Source organism: Eurosta solidaginis, chromosome 1, assembly GCF_040869045.1.
Source record: "Eurosta solidaginis isolate ZX-2024a chromosome 1, ASM4086904v1, whole genome shotgun sequence".
NCBI lineage: Eukaryota > Metazoa > Arthropoda > Insecta > Diptera > Tephritidae > Eurosta > Eurosta solidaginis.
This window is the reverse complement of record NC_090319.1, coordinates 52,072,113-52,097,422: the sequence shown is the minus strand read 5'-3', so window position 1 is coordinate 52,097,422 and position 25,310 is coordinate 52,072,113. Positions and strand designations below refer to the sequence as shown.

Genomic DNA, 25,310 nt, shown 5'->3' with positions numbered 1-25,310 from the left:
ATACTTTCGTATATTGCACATATTGTTGCCTGAAAAAATTTATGAGATCGGTCGTATATATAGTATATATCCCCCACAACCGATTGTTCAGATAAGGAACTTTTCGTAATTACTGCCCTATTTTAAGAGCTAGAGGCTTCAAATTTCAGCGAATGCTTACGTATATAGCATATATTGTTGTCTGAAAAAATCATAGAGATCGGTGGTATATATATTATATACTTCATATAAACTGTCATTTTTGCCCCTTTTTACGGCTAGAAGCTTCAAAATTCATCAAATTTCATCAACTAGTTACGTTTACGTCATATATTTTTGAAAGACGTGATTCGTAGTCATAGTTTTTACATGCAGACCACAAAAAACGTGAAGCTTTGCATCCTCACACAGATTACCTACCTGTTTTTTATTTTATATTTATCTTAAAAATCGTTAAGGTATGTAGATCTGTTCACTATATATTTCTTATCTTATACATCCGATTATTCGGAGATTACGAGCGGGATAAGATTATTGTTCAGCCCCATTCATGAAAGGTATGAAGTCTTCGGCACAGCCGAAGACAGTCCCGTTTTTACTTGTTTTTATTTTATCTTAAACTAATTTAACCAAAATTTAAAATTTAAAAAATTAAAAATCTAAAGTTTTGTGGTATTGTTTTTATATGCTTGTTTTCTAGCATCTTTTATTTATTTATTTATATACAAATATATATATATATATAATTTTTTTTTTTAATCATACATATTTTAATTCACATATTTATTTATGTTTTCCATATCGGTAACATATACTTAAATATTGTGATTTACTTTACGTTATATTGAGTTTTTGTAATATGATTCCCATCAGTCGTTATGAATTATGTTTGTTGTACTACAAAAGACAATTTGTCTTACTGTACTAATGTATATTCTCTGAATAAATGAAATGAAAATGAAATGAAATGAAATGTGTTCTACATATTCTACATATATATTGGATGCTAAAAAAAATACAATTTGCTCAAAAAGCCAAATTTGATTACGCATGTAATTTCGACAAAATAAGTCCACTTTTACCCATATTCAAGATATACAAACTAGCTAGGCTAAATTAGAAACATGAGTGTGTTAATATATATGCATGTCTGAAAATAGAAAAAACAAAAACAGGCATAAAATAATTACAATACTGCCAATTGACTGAGCAAGGATCTAGCATGGAAATTTTTACGAAGCATTTGGTTCTATGGCAGACCACCGTGGTGTGATGGTAGCGTGCTCCGCCTACCATACCGTATGCCCTGGGTTCGAACCCCGGGCAAAGCAACATCAAAATTTTAGAAATAAGGTTTTTAAATTAGAAGAAAATTTTTCTAAGCGGGGTCGCCCCTCGGCAAGCGCTCCGGGTGTATTTCTGCCATGAAAAAGCTCTCAGTGAAAACCCATCTGCCTTGCAGATGCCGTTCGGAGTCGGCATAAAACATGTAGGTCCCGTCCGGCCAATTTGTAGGGAAAATCAAGAGGAGCACGACGCAAATTGGAAGAGAAGCTCGGCCTTAGATCTCTTCGGAGGTTATCGCGCCTTAAATTTATTTTTTATTTTATTTTTTTTTTGTATTTGGTTCTATAACAACGATTGTAATATCAAATTGTGACCTGCTATAAAGCAAAACCAACAAGGTAGAAGTGACAACTCAAATATAGGAGTTCTTACTTCAAAAAATTTAAAACAAGTGCATTAACTATTCACGGTCTTAGCATATTTTCGGCTACTATGTATATATTTAATTCAAAACCTAGATTACGTATGCTAAATCCTCCAAAAGGGATTTAATTAAGCACAAATTTTCATAGACCAACTAATTGTAGCATATAAATCCCCATTTTGCTAACAAGGGATAATTTGATTTGTGAAGGTAACTGAGAAGTAAGGTACTTAAAAGTAAAACAGAGGTCACAATAAATAGAAATCTACATCATATGAGTATTGGAGTATTTGGAGAAGATACTTCTAGATTTTTCTTCTCTGCAACTGCATTAACTTGAATAGTCCATTAATGAATAAAACTCACTAATAAGTTTAGATAAAGGGGCGAAAAACTGGGTCATGCAACGAATGAGGGCAAGACAATGTACTTGTGCAGGTTTTGTAACAAATTAATATTTGAACAATACCGGCGAAGTGGTTTCGGAGTTCGCAAGCTTCATACATATATGCACGCACAATAGTAAAAGATAACCTAAGTACTGTACTGACTCAGTCTTCGTCTGAGCATCTCTATTTAATGACTCTTTATTTACGTATAGAAATGATGCATCTGGAAATAATTTTGACTCTTCAGACGATTGTGACTGGCAAGGTGCAGGTGTCGCACTGGGGCATGAACCCTTAAAGGCACTTGCTTGTGCTGTTGAGGTTAGGTGAGGTTGAACTGACCGGCCCATGAGGTCCTCACATAGACCGAATGAGTTCACAGTGTTACCAGAAGTTTATTTAGTGACCAAACTGAAAAATCCTAACAAAAACCAGGACTTATCATATAAAATAACTTCGCCTTCTTGGCAAATACCGGAAACTTTCTAGGACCTATGCCACTTGGTGCTTCTAGAGCTGTATTACTACTAATAGTTGGAGTCTTAGACTGGAAAGCGGTCTTTTTAGCTAGTTCATTTGCTTTTTTATTCCCACCTATTTCTATGTATGCTTTTCCCGTCCCGCTTCTTTCCAGTGACTGCTTACACTCCAAGCAACAATTTAAATAATGAAATTGAACAAATTATATATATATGAGCTTCATTAATATATTTTGTGTAAGCGGCCTAGGTAAGGAAAACCTCACTTACTTTCGTTGGTCGCTTAAAACACATTTGTATAAATATACAGACTTTATTAGCCTAACACACTTTTAGGTGCAGTGCTATGTCAGAATACACGTCACGCAAGAAATCCTACAAATAAGAAACAACTGTCAAATTCACTATTACTTTGTTTAATATATATTGGCCTGCTATACTGAAAATGTTAATTTACACACTCCAACTTTAAATATACATACAAAGTTAATAATACCGTAAAACTGACGAGACCAAGACTTTAATGGCGACAACAAAAGACATCAACAGTTGCTTGAAACCAGGAAAGACAAACAAAAAACGGGTTTATGTAACACTAGCCGCGGCCCCGTCCGCAAGGAGAAAATGAAATATGTGGGCTATTCACGTTAGCCTGCTTATAAAGTTATCTGTTTAAAATTTTTTTCTGTCTAATGCATTTTATTTTTGTAATTGAGTAAAAAAAAGAACTTTATGAGCTGATAACCTGATAGGATCCCAAAATGATAACGAAATTATCCAGAAAAAGCCACGAAATGACCCCGACGCTATCGCGGACGGATCCCGAAAACCATCCAGAAACGCCCCGGAAGTGTTTCCAAAAGTTCCCGAAGTAGTCCCAAAAAAACCCGAAATGACAACGACACGATTCTAGACTTATCCAGATAACCACACAGAAATGATACCTGAAGGGTACCAAATTGATCCCGTAATAGTCCCGAAAAAGTTCCGAAATTACCCTGACGGGCTCCCGGACGGATCTCAGAAACCATCCAGAAAATATCCAGGAAGGGTCCCTAAATTATCCCGACTAACTCCAGAAAAAGTTCCGAAGTGGCTCCGAGGGGATCCACGATGGATCGCGAAAACCATACAGAAATGATTCCGGAAGGATTCCAAAATGATCCCGAAATAGTCCGGAATTGACCCAGATGGGATCCCGCACAGATCCAGAAATGATCCCGGAAGGGTGCAAAAACTATCCCGGAAAAGTAAAAAAAAATCCCGAAATGGCTCCTACGGCATCCCGGACGGATCCAGAAATGATCTCGGAAGGGTCCCCAAATGATCCCAAAATGGTCCCGAAATGACCCTGATGGATCCGGCAAACCATCAAAAAATTATGCCGAAAGGGTCCCAAAATGATCCCGAAATAATACAGAAAAAGTCACGAAACGACCCCTAGAGGATCCCCAAATGATCCCGTATTAGCCCCGAAAAGGTTCCGAAATAACCCCGATGGGATCCCGGACAAATCCCGAAAACCATCCAGAAGTGATGCCGGAAGGAATCCCAAATGATTCCGTAAAAGTACCGCATTGATTCCGACGGGATCCCGAACGGATACCGAAAATCATCCAGAAATGATCCCGATATATTCCCGAAGAATTCCCGAAATGACCCTGACGGGATCTCGAACGCACCCCTAAATGACCCTGACGGGATCCCGGACAGATCCCGAAATCCATCCAGAAATGATCTTGGGAGGGACCCCAAATGATCCCGAAAACGTCCCGCAATGATTCCGAGGGGATCCTGATCGGATACCGATAACCATCCAGAAGTGATGCCGGAAAGGTCCTCAAATGATCACCTAATACCAAAATGACCCTGACGGCATCCCGGACTGATCCCAAAATCCATCCAGAAATGATCTTGGGAAGGTCCCAAAATTATCCCGAAATAGTCTCGGAAAAGTTCAGAAATTACCCTGACGGGTTCCCGGACGAATCCTGAAAGCCATCTCTAAATGATCCCGAAAAAGTCCCGAAATGACCCTGACTGGACCCCGAAAGGATCCCGAAAACTATCCAGAAATGATGCCGGAAATGTCCTCAAATGATCACCTAATAGTTCCGAAAAGACCCTGACGGGATCCCGAACGGATCCAGACAACTATCTAGAAATGATGCCGAAAGGGCCCGCAAATGATCCCGTATTAGTCGAGAAAAAGTCCCGAAATGAACCCGACGGGATGCCGGACGAATCCCAAAAACCAGCCAGAAACGATACCGGAAGGGACACCAAATGATCCCGAAAAAGTCCCGCAATAATTCCGACGGGATCCTGAGCGGATACCGAAAACCATCCAGAAGTGATGCCGAAAAGGTCCTCAAATGATCACCTAATAGTCCCAAAATGACCCTGACGGCATCCCAGACAGATCCCGAAATCCATCCAGAAATGATCTTGGGAGGGTCCCAAAATTATCCCGAAATAGTCTGGGAAAAGTCCAGAAATTACCCTGACGGATACCGGACGAATCCTGAAAAACAATTTTAAATGATGCCGAAAAAGTCCCGAAATGACCCTGATGGGACCCGGAAAGGATGCCGAAAACTAACCAGAAATGATGCCGGAAAGGTCCTCAAATGATTTCCCAATAGTTCCGAAAAGACCCTGACGGGATCCCGAACGGATCCCGACAACTATCCAGAAATGATACCGAAAGGGCCCGCAAATGATCCCGTATTAGTCGAGAAAAAGTCCCGAAATGACCCCGACGGGATGCCGGACGAATCCCAAAATCCATCCAGAAATGATCTTGGGAGGGACCCCAAATGATCCCGAAAAAGTCCCGCAATGATTCCGAGGGGATCCTGATCGGATACCGATAACCATCCAGAAGTGATGCCGGAAAGGTCCTCAAATGATCACCTAATACCAAAATGACCCTGACGGCATCCCGGACAAATCCCGAAATCCATCCAGAAATGATCTTGGGAAGGTCCCAAAATGATCCCCAAATAGTCTCGGAAAAGTCCAGAAATTACCCTGACGGGTTCCCGGACGAATCCTGAAAGCCATCCTTAAATGATCCCGAAAAAGCCCCGAAATGACCCTGACGGGATCCCGAAAGGATTCCAAAAACTATCCAGAAATGATGCCGGAAAGGTCCTCAAATGATCCCCTAATAGTTCCGAAATGACCGTGACGGGATCCCAAACGGATCCCGACAACTATCCAGAAATTATGCCGAAAGGGTCCGCAAATGATCCCGTATTAGTCGAGAAAAAGTCCCGAAATGACCCCGACGGGATCCCGGACGGATCCCGAAAACCATCCAGAAATGATGCCGAAAGGGTTCCCAAATGATCCCGTATTAGTCGCGAAAAAGTCCCGAAATAACCCCGAAAACCATCCAGAAATGATGCCGGATGAGCCCCAAAATGATCCCGAAAAAGTCCCCAAATTACCCCGACGAGATCCCGGACGGATCCCGAAAACCATCCAGAAATGATACCGGACGAGCCCCCAAATGATCCGGAAAAAGTCTCCAAATGACCCCGACGATATCCCGGACGGATCCCGAAAACCATCCAGAAATGATGCCGGAAGAGCCCTCAAATGATCCCGAAAAAGTCCCCATATGACCCCGACGAGATTCCGCACGGATCCCGAAAACCATCCAGAAATGATGCCGGAAGGGTCCCCAAATGATAGCGAAATAGTCCCGAAATGATTCCGGAATAGTCCCGAAAATGTTCCAAAATAACCCCGACGGGATCCCGGACGGATACCGTAAACTATACAGAAATGATCCCGGAAGGGTCCCAAAATGATCCCGAAATAGTCCCGAAAAAGTCCCGAAATTACCCCGGCGTAATCCCGGACCGATACCGAAAACCATCCAGAAATGATGCCGGAATGGTCTCGATATGACCCTTACGGGATTACAAATAAAGTGAAGCTAATTATAAAACCATGTTAATAAGGCAGCAGGCGCATTGGAGCGAATAAAAAGTTAGATAGAAACATACAGGTAAAGCTAATAAAAGCGTGCTAGTAAAAACAATTGATGGAGGGCGGATGGCGGGAGTAGAGGAGAGGACCACTGATCGTTCCTCCAAAATTGTCTAGATCTCGTTCTGTATGTACCAGATACCAAAAACTATTGATTTAGGAGAAAATTTAGATTGAGTTATAACAATTTATGGATTTTACACCAGAGGGGGAGATAAAGGGGGGCGGGCGGAGGGTGTCACTGCTTACTTTGTAAGCCCTCGACTTATTTGACCCCTTGAGTCTGTGATATTGGTGAAGGCCAGTATACGTAAAGTTATAATGTGTAAAAATTATGAAAAATAATTTCTCGAAGGGTCGTGGGACCCCCACCCCTCTTTCCATGTTCGAAAAAAATTTCGCTAGTAGACTACTGTCTGTGTCCCAAATTTCATCAAAATCCGTGTAGCCATTCTGGCGTGATTCAGTCACAAAGACGAAAAAATATAATAATTAAATTATAACTGTTCCTAGGGGGCGGGGACCACGCCCCTTTTGAAAAATATATAGCTAGTAGATCCTTCTAGACTATTGGCTACATGTGTGCAAAATTTCATCCAAATCGGTCCAGCCGTTCTTGCGTTATTGAGTCACAAAGACAAACGTCTGGACAAACATCCAAACATCCAAACATCCAAACATCCAAACATCCAAACATCTAAACATCCAAACATCCAAACATCTTAACATCCAAACTTTCCCATTTATAATATATATTAGATATTAGATTAAACTTACAGAATATTGTTTGTGTATGCTAACATATATGTAAGTGCGTTATAAGGTCAAGTGACATAAAAGTAGTCTGGCAGCATTTTTGCTAATCCGAGGAAGATTGTTGACGTTTTGACTAAAACTCACTTGATGTTGACATTTTTTATGCGCAATGAACGAACATCACGTAAATTCGCCTCATAAAATGGGTGGCCAAGTCAAAGTTTTATGCGAGAAAGTGTGAGCCAACACGCCACTACACATACATGTATCAAATACACTTACATTCCTGCAAAAAATCTGGTGACTAGTCCCCAAAAAGTGTGGTCTGCGATCAAACTCTTTCGTTTAGATTGGGGCATAATTGATCCACTCTAGTCCTTTTAAGTATAGCTGGGATTAGTAACTTTAAATTTTTTTAGCCAATTTAAAGTAACAACAAACACCTAATAAGTAGAATAAAAGAAATTAAATAGAAATGAAACCAATTATTTGAATTAATTGCGGTTGCTTATACCGATCCTAAAATACAATGACGGTACGTTCCATTATCTTTGTGTTTGCTTTATTTTTATTTTTCTCCAATAAAAATATGAAAACAAATTTAAAATATTGTATGAGTGTTTTGAAAATGATAAAACCGTTAAGAGTTCCCATGTCGGTAGGCAGGGACGGATCTAGAAAATATTTTTGGCCAAGGCCCGATCAAACCTTTACAAGTTACTTACGATCCATATACTCAATCAAGGGTTTTCGGCTTGAAATATGAAGTTATTTTCACTAGAGGCATTTTCCTAATATGAGGACTCACTGAAATTGCACGGCAACTATAACAACTTACACCGAAACAACAATGGCAGCCCAGATTTTTCCGTAATGCTGACTTAACTGAGAACCTGGTGCAAATAACGCACTTGTACTAATCTACAATGCAAATGATAACAGGCATAATATTCTACGGCAATAAAACTGTAAAGCTACCGCCTGTACCTCTGAGCACTTCCTATGGATCGGTCCCTGCGCGTAGCAGGAGGACTTGTTCGACTGCGCCTATGGTCGTACAAAGAGAATATCTCCAAAATTGCCAGTAGGTGTGCAAAAGAGGACGTGTCGAACAGTAGTTACAAAGATATAAAGAAGAGTGGAAACATTATTGAAGAGGGCGGCCCTCACTTGCTGGAAGGACCAGGAGGAAAACGATTTCAACTACTTTGGTGTGATCTATTGGCGCCAGTTGGCAGAGCGCAGAAGCGACTGGCACGTCTTGTTAAGTAAGAAGGTAAGGAAACATGATTTTTCCGACAGTACTCGTAGGGTTGTATGTAGAACATGCTCAAACAAAAGTGATTCCTCCAACTCATACAAAGGGATCAAAACTGGCTATAATCGCATATTCCTTTGTAACTCATACCCGATTCTTGCTCGACTTATCACATTTCTTGAAGGGCTTTTACTCATATTGTCTTCATTAACGATATTTTATTGTAACATCGTCAATATTTATATAGTAAATAAATATGTTTGAGTAAAAGCGTATGCTCCAGAAAGTAGAGAGATTTTCCTGTTTGTTTACGTTTATGTGCTTTTATCCATTTTCATTTGAAATATATTGCTGTAAATGTGTGTAAGTATAAAAAAGATGAAAAACTTACCACCTAAAACGCCACTTATATAACTAGCTGTCAAATTGCCGCTACGGCCCGCCTTACGTAGCAACGCATCATCAATAAGCAGCAGACGCATTGAAGCAAATGGATCGGGTTTCACAGGTCCTTCATACAAATCCATATCATCATGATTCTTAAATAAATTGTGACGCGTAATGACATCTTCCATGCCAGCGCGATGCAATTCTGGTATGAGACGTAACCAAATCGATAGCTGATGTGCGCGAAAATGATTCTTGATGCGGGGTTTCATGCCTGTAATAAAATTAAATAATATCGTGTACAGTTATAGGTGGAAAACTGAATTATGCGATGCAGGAGTTCAATCTTTTCTTTTTAATAGATAAAGCGAAGTTTGGCTTTTGTAAAATTACACTACGTGGTAGTAAAAATTTACACTTTTTGAGGCATACTTTAAGTTGTAGGTCTAGATGAGTACAAAACTGCATTTTTAGAATGGTAATATGACATTTCAACGCTTTCAAAGACTTACGACCATAAATTTCACGTACAGAGATTTAGAAAAAAAAACCTTCAAAATATTTGAATTTCTTTAAACCTTCTTCCTTTTTTATTTAGCTTTGTAAGTCAGTGTGCTTAGAATACATTTTTGAGGAGAGTCCCCAGTCAAGTCTGTCAATCTTTTAATCATATATCAAAAATCGGTAAACCCATCATAACAAAATACGGCAGAGGGGTTGCTTTACTATAAGGAATGCTTTGAAGCTTTTTTCCATATATGTAATATTCCTATATTGTTTAAAAAGAGGTACAAGGTCCCAAATTGGACCAGGCCTAAGTTAGGAGGGGTGACCTTGCACAAAATATCTAGGAATCATCCTAGACAGTAAGCTGTCATGGAAGCTCAACGCGGAAGAGAAGGTCAGGAGGGCACTCTATGCATGTAAAAGAATGCTGGGATGTACGTGGGGCTTATCGCCCTCTCTTTCTCATTGGGTTTTTACAGCGATTGTAAGCCCTATTCTATACTAGGGAGTTCTTGTTTGGTGGAAGGCCACACAAAAAACAACATACCTCAAAAAATTAGAGGGGGTATGCAGACTATCGATGCTTAGCATTACGGGAGTCCTGAAAATAACACCGACGGCTGCACTGTATGCCATATTGCACATTTCACCTCTAGACCTGGTAGCAAAGAACATAGCATTGACAACCGCAACCAGGCTTGGTGCCTCGGGGCAGCTTGAGCGCCGACCATATGGCCATAGTAGTACAGCGTCATCAATCCCAAGACGAACAGACTACCTGATTCCCTATCTGCGCTTCGAGGGAGATCTTAAGGCCACAATAGAGGTATACGGTTGGCGCAAGGGTGCGCAAATGGCGCACGAGGCGATACATGTGTACACAGATGGTTCCAAAGTAGTGGAAGGAGTAGGGTCTGCGGTTTACTGTGCTGATCCGGAAATATGCAGATCCTACAGGCTGCCGGATTACTGTAGCGTTTTCCAATCGGAAATATGAGCCGTAAACAAAGCAGTAGAAAACCTGGAAAAGAGTTGCTTAAGCTGCAACCGTGATAACGTTTATATTGACAGTTAAGCAGCAATTAAGGCAATAATCTCGCATAGAACAGAATCTAAATGCGTGTTAGAGTGTAAGCAGTCTCTGGGGAGAAGCATACATCTATATTGGATTCCAGGGCATATGGGATAAATGGGAATGAAAAAGCGGACGAAGTAGCTAAAAACGGCGCTTCCCTTGAAGCTTGCTCCATAGACGCCCCAATTAGACTGGGCGAGATTAAGCGAAGGCGAGAGGTGCACATGATTGACCAAGCGGGAAAGGCGTGGGTTCAAGCGCGGGGCTGCGAAGTGTCGAAGATTATGTGTAGGTCTTACAACCTTAGACTAACAAAGTTGCTTCTATTATGAAAAAGAGAGGACTGTAGGCTCATGACGGGTATTCTGACTGGACACTGCCTTCTGGCGTCACATGCCTTTAAATTAGGCTTCGTAAGTGATAGCAGATGTAGGAAGTGCGTATTGGAGTAGAAAACGATCGAACACGTTCTGTGCTCTTTCCCTGCGCTTGCCAGGCTATGACTCCAGCTATTAGGAGTGATACAGCTGTCAGATCTAGAAGCAGCAAGTGGCTTAAATCCTAGGAATATTCTAGTATTTGCCAAAAGTGAGGAGTTATTTTATAACATAGGTCCTGGTTTTTGATATGGTTTTTCAGTTTGGTCGTTAAAAAAACTTCTGGTAACACTACGGACTCAATCGTCTATGTGAGGTCTTCATGGACAGGCCAGTTCAACCTAACATAACTTATATTGCTAATAGAAAATGCTCGCAATGTGTTTTTAATTCGAAACCAAAACAAGACAGCCTATAAAATGTCTGTGATTGTAGCAGCATAAGTGTGACAAAAAAAATTTTAATTGAGGTACATTCGATTATTGAATACAAAAACAGAAACGTTTAAACAGTAATATATCGGCACTCTGATGTTTAGGAATGTAGCTAGTCTTTTGTAGCAATATATGAGTATATACATATGTATGCTTTTTTCAAATAAAAGTCAACTTTATTTTTCGAGTCAAATGAAACTTTTTTCAAATAAAAGTAAACTTTTCTCGAGTCAAACAAGGCTTTTTTCAAATAAAAGTAAACTTTATTTTTCGAGTCAAATTGAAGATTTTTCAAATCATTTGAAACCTTTTTCAAATTAAAAGAAACTTTATTCGTGATTTATGTATTGTGTTTATAAAGTTTTAGGATAATTAACGGGTTTTGAATGTAACTGATTTTGTTTGGATACGTGCCGTAAACTTTTGTTAATAAAATATAATTTTTTCACATCAAACGAAACTTCTTTCAGATCAAATTAAACTTTTTTCAATTCAAATTAAACTTTTTTCAAATCAAATGAATCCGAAACTTGTTGTGAAAATAAATGTGAGAAGTTGTTAGGGCAAATATTAGCATTGACACTTTTCTGCCAATATCTACACGAATCTGTTTACCAACTCGATCATAACGAAGTTTTGATTGATTCTCATACATACATATATTCATATTAATCATATTGTTTGCGATTCAGAGTCAAAAGATTACAGCTGTTATATAAAAAGCATACATAACGTTAATCTTATTAAATTTTTTAAATTTTCTGAAAGTACCATAAGCAATAAGTTACCAGAAGCAAATATTTTTATGGCATACGCAAGTATGTGAAGCATGTTTGACTTTTAATTTCACCAAAAGAAAAAATTTATGCTGATAAATTTTAGAACTTTTTAAGTAAATAAAGATGGAAATATGAGAAGATTACCGCGAGCTATTTTAAGTAGACGCATCATGGCATAAGTACATACATACATAAATTCATATTTGTTAAAACGGAACAGATTTATGTGATTGCCATAAGTGCGTGGGTAAGTGTGTTCTTATTACATATGAAAGAGCTGATTGTTAGCGTACTTAAATATATGCATAGGTGTTTGTGCATGTTATCTATGTAAATGTGTGTGTTTAGTACAGGCATCTGTTTTAGGGCTTATCGTGGCACAATAACATTTAATCCCAAACCGCATATGCTTTGAGCATATTTGAATAAATTTCAAAAGTTATGGGGGCATTCCACATTCAATGGTGGGAGAGGTTCAGAGTTATGTGTTGTAGTTGATGCATAAAATAAAATCAAGTTTTTGTTTCCCGCTTAAATTTTGAGGTTGGTTTGTTTAATATTTACAAAACTGATAGTTTTCTGTTTTTTTTTTTTTTTTTAATGCGGAATAATTAATAACAGAAAAAAGCAGTTAAAGCAAAAATGCAGGAATACGGAAATTGGAGTAAAAAAGATGTGCGTAGTATGATATTAAAATAATATTTTTAATAAAACAATCACATTGAGTCATTGAATTTAACAGAAGTCATAAAGCAGAGAAATATCCCGTTAATTCCAGTTTGGGAACATTGTGGTTGCAAGAGGAAACGTTCGAGCATGTACTGTGCTAGTGTCTTGCGCTCGCCAAACTAAGACTTCAGCTATTCGGAGTGACACAGCTATCAGACTCACACCAAATTTAGAAAGCCTCTAATATTTTGAGTTATTTTTGAACAAAGGTCCAGGCTTTTTAAAGAGTCATATAGTGTGGTCGTTGAGCGAATTACCGGATAAATATGGAATCATTCAGTCTGTATAAGGTCCTAACGGAAAAGCCAGTGCAACTTAACCTAATTAAATGATTAACTACAGAAGAGTGCGAAGTTGTAATGCCATTTTTATCCCTTTCGCTATATAGTATCCATATGGATACATTCAACTTTGTGGGGCGCTGACAGTCTCCACTTAGTTTTCAACAATAAAAATAAAAACATTTTAGGTTCACTTTTAACTGATAATAATATAGCGTTTTAAAAATGGCCATCTCTTTTTTTTTTTGTTTTTTGGAGTAAAATGGGTTTTTTATATACAAACTACATATACATGTGAGCATATATCTGAGAAAAAAAATCGCCGCTAGGTGGCGCATGGATCGAGATATTCACAAAAATCGTATTTGTGGTCCGATTTGGCTCATATTTGGAACACATAATACATGCAAGAATAGAAATCGACCTATAAAAAAAATCGCCGCTAGGTGGCGCATGGATCGAGATATTCACAAAAATCGTATTTGTGGTCCGATTTGGCTCATATTTGGAACACATAATACATGCAAGAATAGCAATCGACCTGTGAAAAAAATCGCCGCTAGGTGGCACATGGATCGAGATATTCACAAAAATCGTATTTGTGGTCCGATTTGATTTGGTCCATATTTGGAACACATAATACATACATGAATAGAAAGCGACCTATGATGCCCGATTTGGCTCATATTTGGAACAAATATTGCATACAGTCCAGTAGAAGTGACATCAAAATATTTTGGAGTTGGAGGAGAGACAAGCATACGTGGCGCAGTCGAGTAAAGTCTTTGAAAGGATTATGTATTGAGGACTTAGGTTGTAACAAAATGTCAGGAAAGAGTCCTTGTAATAATGAGTCACTAAATGAACTAAATAGAATGAGAAATAACAGGCAATTAAATAAAGACTAAAAACTTGAAAATAAAATAATTAAAAAAAATTTTTAAGTTAAACGGTTTTATCGAAAACAATACTTACATGAAATAATAATAATACGAAAAGCTAGAAAATAATTAGGTAGGTTCTAGGTACTAGTCATCACACTCCTTATCAATCTAGGGCGTTGATCAGACAATTAAATAAAAGCGTTGGGCGCGTGAAATTTCTAAAAATGTGAGGCGTAGCAAAACCTGATTAAGGTTCAGTTGGTTTTACTTATGACTATCAATAGAAATATGACGCGTCCAACGCTTTTATTTAATTGTCTGATCAACGCCCTAGATTAATAAAGAGTGTGATGACTAGTACCTAGGACCTACCTAATTATTTTCTAGCTTTTCGTATTATTATTATTTCATGTAAGTATTGTTTTCAATAAAACCGTTTAACTTAAAAAATTTTTTTTAATTATTTTATTTTTAGCTCTACTGACAGCAAAATAATTTAAAAAAAGTCTAGAAGATTACAAGATCAAGAAATTGGAAAACTTTTAACTACTTTTGTCGACTCCGATATTTCTGATTTAGATTATGAATCGGAAGAAGGTAACCTGGCTAACAACTTATTATATGCCCCTCAGGACAATGAAATCTTTTTACTAGAAGAGCTTTCTCGAGAAGGGCCGTATGGGATAAATATACAGGATAAAGATGTTGCTAATTACGAGTGTTCTGGGGAAATTGATATAATAGCTAGCCATTCAGTTGATGGCACAGTTCAAAAGAGCGGTGTTTTCCAAACTCCACAGGTGCCATTGAAAAAGGCCGACCAATTTCGTTGGAAAAAAGCTTCTTGGACCACTACAGAGAGTACTGTTATTGAATCTTGCTCAAATAAACCTATTAGATTACCCACAGAGTATTTTTAGGAGTATTTTACAGGAGAATTTCTTCAGGAAGTGGTACCTTCAACAAACCAGACGCCAATAATAAAAAATGGGAAATCTTTAAATTTGCCTACTCAAGAACGTTTAAAATTTCTTTCTCTAGAAATAATGATTGGTACAATCGGTTATCCGCTTTTGGAAATGTACTGGACAATGGGTACCGTAATACCATAATTCCACAAAAATATGTCGAGGGAAAGGTTCCATTCTATGCGAAATGGGTTAAAGTTCTAAACTAGTTCACTAAACTGCATCTTATTCATCCACTTTTAAATATGTTGATACAAAAAACATACACTATTCCAAAAGATTAAAACCTTTGTGTGGATGAGATTATGGTTCCATTTAAAGGAAGGACATCTTTGAGGCAATATATGCCCAAGAAATCCATCAAATGGGGAATGAAACGGTTTTGCCTATGCAGCTCAAAAGGTATACTATATGATTTTGAGATATACCAAGGATATAATTTATATATCATATATTAATACTTATACCTTATTTATTATAAAAGATGAATTTTTATGTATTTTAACACTTGTAACAAATAAAAATTTAATATAAAGACCAATTTACCGTACACAAAATTTGTATCCATATGGATACACTCCAAAAAACACATTTAGTGTAAAATTTTTTTAAAACGGAGTAGTAATTGGTATTCCCGAGGCCAATATGAGTAAGAAATGAAAAATTTGGATTTTTTAATCAAACGATTCAAAATTATTTTCCTAAAAGCATAGTACACAAACGAGTTTTATAAAACTTTGAGTAAAAGGAGAAGTTTGCAGTGTCAGATACTATGTAAGGTAAAACTTATTCTTGGAAAATCGCTAAATTATTTAAACTAGCTTCGAGGGTGTTATAGTGGGAGAGGAACAGGAATAGGCGCAGGAATAGGAAAAGGAATAGACAGTGGATAGAAAAACGGATAGGAACATTATTGGGAGAAATCATTTGAATAGGAGTAGGTATGATAGGAAGAGGAAAAATATGGAACCAGAAGATGGATAAGAATCCGTATAGGAATAAAAAAAATGAATTGGAATAGAGGTAGGTACAGAAATAAGAATTTGAAAAGGAATGAGACTAAGATTAGAATAAGGAATAGGAATAGGAGTTGGAATAGGTATAGAAATAAGGAAAGGAATAGGAATAGGAGTAAGCATACAAATAATGATAGAAATAGGAAAAGAAATGGGAGTATGACTATGAGCTGAATTGGAACAGGAATGAAAAAAATGAATATCAATTAAAACGGGAATCGGAATATAAACAAAACAAGAATAAGAAATGGGTTTTAGTATATTAATAGCTCTACTGTGGGCCTAGCCCTTAAGCCTTGTTGCTATTGCTTACCAGCGCCAAATGGCATCAGTTTCAAACTATTGCCGAACTACTATATAATGAATTCCCTATGGGATTTTAATAATGATAGACCTCACCACTAAATTGCTTACTGCATCCCTGCTACAATTTGCTGCCATATAAGAACCCAGCTATTTTCAAGTAAGTTTCTCGTGTACGGTTAACGCACACATCTCAGTAATAGCAAAATTCGGAATCTTAATCTTCTTTGAAAGGAGATTGGATCCTACTGTTCTTGCATTTTCAATTGAGAGGACTACTTTTTCATAACTGCCTGATCTTTCCTGGCTTTCGTAAACGAACACGAACTGTGTTATAAGGTTGTGTGTCATGATTCAATTTTATATTGCTATCAAATATTTTATTTAGCCATTTTGTTATCGGTTTATTTATAATATTTTTGCATAGTAGGCTACAATGTAAAGGTTTTATCGCTCATTAAATTTTGATCTCACTCAGATATTTTCTACTAGATCTCAGGCACAAAAGCACTTTCACGTGGCTTGCCCTTTATCATTTAGTATCAGATATTATTTTTTTAATATTAGATGTAAAGTATGTTTTGAGAAGCACCTCGAGGGGCCTTTTGGTATCAGGTGTTGTCTTCCAGATCTCAGACATGGTTTTTAAAAGAAAGTATGCTAAGGAAAGCACCTCGAGGAATTTTTCATTTTCTAGAGGTAGTCTTTATTGTTACGTGATTGTTAGCTGTTTCTTTTATCCAAAGAACTTTGAAAGAGTCTCACTCATTGTTCAGTTGAGCTTTCTAAAGCTGCATAGCCTTTTTTCCCCGAGAGCTCTCTTCACCTTGTTGTATTTATGCTGAGAGGTTCTGAAAGCGTTAATTGCTCGTCTCTTTAAGTGCCGTTTTCCGCAACATGCTTGTTTGACAACCTCCCTTACTTGACTTCACCGACTGCTTTACTTCCTTTTTTCTGTAGTGTCAACGTCCTAAGTTTGGGCAAGTTTCTTCTCTGAAAATTCTTGGAATTCGGTGTAGTCCATAGGGCTATGGCTACTAAGTCTGCAGCCTTTTAAATTTTTGCTGGGGAATGGTGCAGTTGATATATGAATGATCCAATATGAATGACCATCCAATGACGCTTACCTTATCATGCGCAGAAGTGAGTGTGATTTCGAATAATAGAAATATAACTATTTGCAAAGTATTAAATAAGACAAGATCTATAATCCAGTATAAGTGGCAAGCATTTCCGTTTTACTTCCATTTCCCTCTCTCTTTTTTTATTTCTCCAAATTTTTTCCTTTCGTTGCTTTGATTTTTTTTTCGCACAAGCTCTAGATACGTTTCTTGGTATCTGATTGCACCTTCATTAATTCAATGGCCAAATGGGACTTCAGAATATGCCGAGCAAATCGTCAATATTTTTGAATAAAGGTCCAATTTCTTATGGAAGGACTCATGGAAGGACAAAATACGCATAAGTATGTGTAGATATCTATTTATCATTTACATACATATATATGGGGTATTCCATCCCATTTCGACCAATTTTGAACCCCACCCCTTTAGAATTGGCTGAAAGTTTTTCTTCTTTTTCTAGCTTGCGAAAGACGGTTTTCAGAATTTTTTTAAATTTTTTCATCCAACTCAAAAAAAGTTATGAATTTTTAAAAAAACACCGTTTTTGTTTTCAAAATGCTAAAACTTTTTCAAAAATCGACCGTTTGGGATCTTTTTTTTTTAATTGGTTTTAAATGTACTTTTCGGAAAAAATACAAAAAAATTTTTAAAGTTTATTTTTTTTAAGATCGCGGGTTCGAATCGAGCTCAAGGCCTAACAATAATTTTTTTATCATTATTATTGTTATGATAAATTTTTTCTTAATTGAAAAAATTTTTAAATTAGAATAGAAGAAAGAAAAAATTTAGACAACTGCCAAAGCTCGTTGTATAGATCCATTTCGGGAACTGCTAAATTCCTTCATCGGCAACGTTTAGGCTCCGCTGCTATAACCATTCAGCCACCACAGCGGTTTTTTGTTTGTCTTCATTAATCATACTTCTATTCTGGTTCGTGCCAATTGATATTCACAACACTGCGACATCTGTTGCAGAATGGCTATGAAAATTGGACTTGTTTGTTGGCAATGCTGCCATAGTGTCATATTTTATTGACACTTTTTCCCCGTGCTCTGGGATGTATTAACAATTTTTGTTGTTATATCGGCCTTGTTAGGCCTTGAGCTCGATTCGATCCCGCGATCTTAAAATCAGTAGGCCGATATAACAACAAAAATTGTTTATTTTTTTTATTTTTCAGTTTTTCGAAATTTTTTGAATTTCGCCATTTTTTTTTCTCATAAAAAACTTCAATCAATTCTGCAATCGCGAAGTGGGCCGATATTTTTATATTTTTTTTTTATTTAATTGAAAAAAAAAAAAAAAATTTCAAAAATAAAAATTTTTTTTGATCAATTTTATTTATATAACCATAAAATGTAAAAAATTATTTTTAAGTATCCTTTTCTTTATATATTATGGTAATCTACGATTAAAATAACAAGGATTAATGACTGACACAATAAACATGTAAGTTTTCTAAAAATAATGTAACACATATAAAGAAAAGAATACTTAAAAATCATTTTCTTACATTTTTTTGTTATATAAATAAAATTGATAAAAAAATTTTTTATTTTTGAAATTTTTTTTTTCAATTAAATAAAAAAAATATAAAAGAAAATCGGCCCACCCCGGGATTAGTGGGGATGATTGCAGGATTGATTGAAGTTTTTTATGCAAAAAAAAAAAAAAATGGCGAAATTCGAAAAATCTCGAAAAACTGAAAAATTAAAAAAAAAACTTTAAAAATTCTTTTGTATTTTTTCCGAAAAGTACATTTAAAACCAACTAAAAAAAAAAAGATCCCAAACGGTCAATTTTTGAAAAAGTTATAGCATTTTGAAAACAAAAGCGGTGTTTTTTTAAAAATTCATAACTTTTTTTGAGTTGGATGAAAAAATTTGAAAAAAATTCTGAAAACCGTCTTTCGCAAGCTAGAAAAAGAAGAAAAACTTTCAGCCAATTCTAAAGGGGTCGGGTTCAAAATTGGTCGAAATGGGATGGAATACCCCATATATATTAAGGGTATATACTTATGTAAATAATTATTTTTAGCGGCATGCATTTTCGCATACATTCAGTCATCAGTTAGAAGTGACACAGTGTCTACTTGACGTGCATGTACCTACTTCCCTCGCACACCACATCCAAACCATATTTTAAATCGCTGACACTGCTACACTTTTCTATCTCCCAAATGTGCCTGATGCTGTCATTCATTCCAATAAACTGATTTTTTGCTTTTGCAATCTTCTACCACATTTACTATGCTGCTTGTCACGTTTTTCTTTCTATCGGTGTGTGTTCTAGTTATTGTTGTAATCCCACTTTAGTTCCGTTGCGTGTCCTAATAACCTGAAATAGTGGTAACTTCAGTTGTTTACCGTAGAGTATTGACAAAAAAAAGAAGAATAACTTATTTTCTCTCTTTGTATGGGAACAATGCACGGAATAACAATACGATTGAAATGCACGTATTTATCTGTTAAATTTTTAACTGTCAGAGTATGTTGCAGGTGGTGTGTGAAAGCCACATGATTGGAGTTCCTATTGAGCGAATAAAGATACAACTTTTCGCAGTTAAATATTTAATACTTTTGACTTTAACTTTCGTGTTTTAGTTAACGATTCTGGGTCATTTTACTGCATAAAACTATTATTTGCCTGATGCCTAGATCCTGTTTAAAAAAAAAAAACACCACCCCTCAGCCGGTAGTCTTCATTTGTAGGAGACATATATAATATACGAAACATTTCATATTTTTGACTTAAATTGTCTAAACATAACTTTTTCATATGCTAGTAATACCAGCATAAGTACTCAAGCTTTCACTAGGGTATGCACTTTGCCGATGGTATAGTGGCTTAGCGGAACTTTCTGGTACCCAATTATGTGTCTGTGACTTTCAGGGTATGCCAGAAACGCAATGCTGTCGCATGGGAAAGTAGCGGTGTTTCGGTGATGAAGAACTATGTATATGATATGAGTCACAGTCAGAGGGTACACCCGGCTATTCTTAGAGTCACAAGCGAGTGAAAACAGAGCTTCAAGCGAGTGAAGACAAAAATTAATTGAAATACATCCAAGTGCGTGATGGATCGACAGGTCAACCAAATCAGAGAAGAAGTTTACGAAGAATACGGATCAGAGGAATTAACAGATTCGTCGGAAAGCAGAATTGACATTTGTCTAGCGTTTAAACGCAGTGATAAACGCAATAGACCTAAGGAATGAACACTAGGCATGGACCGTGAGGCGGTAGTAGTTCAAGAGTTTAGCTGCGAAAAACCCACAGCAAAGCAACCTCTATGATGAGAAGTAAGCTTCAGAGAGCAGAATGAACGTATAACTATCGAAAGGGCTCTAGCAGCTGAATTCAGTAAGCCATCTCTAGTTACAATTAGAGACTATTTGGAATTAAAATCAATTTTGAGACAATCTCACAAAAGCGGTCACTAATTTGTGAGCTGGCCCGGAGCAGATTACAAATATGAAAATTTTAGAAAAAGGATGAAATTTATTTGCCAAAAATGATATAAATATTATCGCACCATTTCCAAAAATTAAAAAAAAAGCAAAGAAAACATTTAAAAACAAAAAAATCAAAACAATAAGGTAGTTCAGGATTTTGTGCAAATGGCCTAGCGTCATTGCATTTGCGAACTGGGGGTCAATTCCCTAACTGTGAAAATCTTAAAAATGTACTCTCATTGAAAACTCATTTGCACACACAATTTACACTTAAAATTTTCATGCGATTCTGTAAATTATTGTGCACATTGTTTTGCTGAATGTAAAAAGTCTTATGTCTGTGAGAAAATATTCATAAAACGCCATGAAAACAAAAAAGTCTGTGTTTGTGACTTCTGACGTTTTCACAGTCGAGTTAAATCTGAATTTCCAGCGCTTTAACTAGGTTAGGTTGAACAGTGCGGTCCATGACGACCTCACATAGACTGAATGAGTCCGTAGTGTTGCTTTTACTACTTAGGAGGAGAAGTAAAATGTAGGACAAGTTGCCAAGTTGGCAAGGTCAAATTAAGCTCACCCTTACCTGTAGTTTAAACACGTGTGGAAAAATCTGACCTTAAATTTATTAAATTATCAAAATATTTTGATTAAAAAGGTTTGTTATAATTACGTAGAGATAAAATTATTAATATACACATATTTTTTCTTAAACACCAACTTAGTTTTACAAACAATTGCATGCTTGCTACAAATGTAGACTTCTGGCAGCCTACGTAGATTTTATATCCCGGTTAGGTGAACGTTAAATAAATACAAATGGTATATGCTTTTTTGTGTTTAATACGCAATAGGCTATCTTATAAGGCCAAGCTTTGCTTAAATAAAATAATTAAAAAAATTTTTTTAAATTGAACAATTTTATTGAAAACAATACTTAAATTAAGTAATAATGTAATATTTGCTCCAAATAATAGCCAAAACTGTACGTAATATTTGTTCGAAATAATAGCCAAATAAGACCACAAATACGAATATTATTAATATCTCGATCCTTGTGCCCTTAGCATCGATTTTTTATACTCAGGTGAGCAGAGATCACAGAGTATATTAACTTTGTTCGCATAACGCTAATCCGTAACGGCATAAATTAATCGAGATAGATATGGACTTCTATATATCAAAATGAACTGGGCGAAAAAAGAAATTCATTTAGCCATGTACGTCAGTCCGCCCGTCTGTAAACACGATAACTTGAGTAAATTTTGAGGGATCTTGATAAAATTTAGTATTGTCACACGATCTGGCAACTACTCATACGTCATAATACAACGCTGCAGTAAACACGATATAGAGTTTGAAATCGCATCCAGACAAAGTCGTACTTGTCGTGAATACGAAAAATAAAAGTTTCTGTGAAATTGATTGAATATGTCTACCGTGTTTTTAAAACTAAATCGTTTATCGTTCATTTATTTATAATGTTTTAGTTTCCGGCGTTAATTTTCAAAAAATTATTTTGTATGGGGCGACACCCAAAAAAAAAAAGCGTTCGAAACTTTAAAAGAAAAGCTTGTTAATGAACCCATATGCGTATTATACGATTTAAACGCGCAACACGAAATACTTAACGACGCATCTAGTGTTGGTTTCGCAGGTATATTATTGCAATCAAATGATGGTAAGAACTGGAAACCCGTCGCTTATTATAGCCGTGATTGTACTGACGCCGAAAGCCGTTACCATAGCTACGAGCTAGAAGCGCTTGCCGTAGTAGAAGCACTCAATCGTTTTAGAATTTATGTTCTCGGGAAACATTTCCGTTTACTCATCGACTGTTTCGCGCTCGTGAAAATGAAAGGCATTAAAGAATTAAAACCCAAAATTTGTAGTAAACGTAGCCGCAAATCAGCAAGATTGGCTATTAACTATGCAATTACAAGACAAATCGTTATGTGAAAATATCCGTATTCTCAAAGGCGACTTCAAATCTCCGCACTTAAACCAACTAAAAACCCAATTCGAACTTAAAAATCTAAGACTATTCCGTAAAACACCTAGTGGATCAGCGTTTGTTGTGCCAAAATTCCTACGCTGGCGTATCGTAAAATCGTATCATGATGACTACGGTCATCCCGCTCTCGAAAAGACAATTGAACCTATCCAAAAATCATATTAGCTTCCAAATCTTAGACGTTATGTGAAAAGTTATATATCAGCTTGTGTACAATGTTGTTACCAAAAACACCACGCTGACAAAACCGAAGGTCGTATGCATTTTAGCCCAGTTGTACCTATACCTTTCAAATTAATAGATATTGATCATATGGGTCCGTTCGTGCGCAGTAAACGTGGTAATACTTACGTCTTAGCAATCTATGACGCTTTTTCGAAGTTTCTAATTGTAAAAGCCATACGAAATACTAAAACCGCTTCCGTATTAAACGCATTAAATGAAATGTCGAGTTAATTCGGTGTGCCCAGCCAAATCGTTAACGATCGAGGAACCGCATTTACCGTGAAAGCATTCGAAAGCTATTACAGCCTAAACCTCGTGCAAATGGGCAAATTGAACGCGCTAATCAATCAATTTTAAATTTCATTTACAATCGAAAATCCGAAAGACTGGGACTAAAATTTAATAGAACTCCGGTGGACTAAAAATTCTCCACGCAACTCAACTACGGCTTTTTGCCCAAATGAATTAGTCTTTGACTTTAATCTACGGGATGTAATTCAAAATCAATTACTCGCTGCTATTCAAGATGACTTAACCGACGATAAATCTATGATGCCAATATCTCGTAAACGTGAACAAGCCGTAATAAACATAAATAGTGAACGAGCCAAATGGAAAGCTACTTAGATTCGATCGACGTCACTCTGAACCTACAGTATAAAATGAAAATGATCTAGTAGTGCTTGAAAACGAACCTAACGCAACTGGTGAATCACGAAAATTAGAACCACAATATTGAGGTCCGTATATCGTATCCAAAGTTTTTGGTAATGATCGATATCTCATCGCCGACGTACCTGGTATGCATTTTACAAATAAAAAGTTCTGTTCAGTTTATACTTCAGATAAAATGAAGCGTTGGTGCACTAGTGCCCCTGAGCTAGACGATTCTGATTCGCTCTCGGAAATCGGGGACGATTTGTCGTCAGAATTGGCCGAGCTGTCGCAAGATCTGGCAACTACTCATACGTCATAATACAACGCTGCATTCAACAGGATAGAGAGTTAGAAATCGCATCCTGACAAAGCTACTACAAAATTAACTCAATAAATCTTCCGTGTTATTAAAAGATAATCGTTTATCGTTCATTTATTTATAATGGTTTAGTTTCCGTCGTTAATTGTCAAGTCGTAAGGAAGTGGCAGTATCTGAGTTCCTGGGCACTCATCTGAAATCGCTATTTAAAATGAACAAAATCGGACTACAACCACGCCCACATTTTCTATATCGAAAATTTCGAAAAACCGAAAAAGTGCGATAATTCGGATAAAGCGATGAAACTTGGTACGTGGCTTGACCTTATGACGCTAAATAGAAAATTAGTAAAATTTTGGACAATGGGCGTGGCACCGACCACTTTTAAAAGAAGTTAATTTAAAAGTTTAGCAAGCTGTAATTTGGCAGTCGTTGAAGATATCATAATGAAATTTGGCAGGAACGTTACTACTATTACTATATATATGCTTAATAAAAATTAACAAAATGGGAGAGCGACCACGCCCACTTAAAAAAAAATTATTTAAAGTCAAATTTTGACAAAAAATTTTATATCTTTAGAGTATAGAAGTAAATTTTGTTAATATTCGACTCCAGTAATGATATGGTGCAACAAAATACAAAAATAAAAGAAAATTTCAAAATGGGCGTGGCTCCGCCCTTTTTCATTCTAGGATACATTCTAGGATACTTTTAATGCCATAAATCTAACAAAAATTTCCCAATCCTTTTGAAATTTGGTAGGGGCTTAGATTCTAGGACGGTAACTGTTTTCTGTGAAAAAGGGCGAAATCGGTTGAAGCCACGCCCAGTTTTTATACACAGTCGACCGTCTGTCCTTCCGCTCGGCCGTTAACACGATAACTTGAGCAAAAATAGATATATCTTTACTAAACTTAGTTCACGTACTTATCTGAGCTCACTTTATCTTGATATAAAAAATGGCCGAAATGCGGCTATGACCACGCTCACTTTTTCGATATCGAGAATTACGAAAAATAAAAAAAAAAATGCCAAAATTCTATACCAAATATGAAAAAAGAGATGAAACATGGTAACTGGGTCGGTTTATTGACGCAAAATATAACTTTAGAAAAAACTTTGTAAAACGGGTGTTATACCTACTATGGTAAGTAGAAGAAAATGAAAAAGTTCTACAGGGCGAAATCAAGAGCCTTGGAATCT

General features: G+C 36.6%; 1 protein-coding gene across 2 annotated transcripts in view; it reads right to left on the bottom strand.

Annotated features, from left to right (window-relative positions):
• Positions 1–25,310, bottom strand: part of Nlg4 (Neuroligin 4) — a 735,191-nt gene that overhangs the window by 315,878 nt on the left and 394,003 nt on the right. For both annotated transcript variants that reach the window (XM_067789474.1, XM_067789484.1), the window contains exon 10: positions 8,966–9,235. In XM_067789474.1, the coding sequence (XP_067645575.1) occupies positions 8,966–9,235 (270 nt within the window). The remainder of the gene's footprint in view (positions 1–8,965; positions 9,236–25,310) is intronic.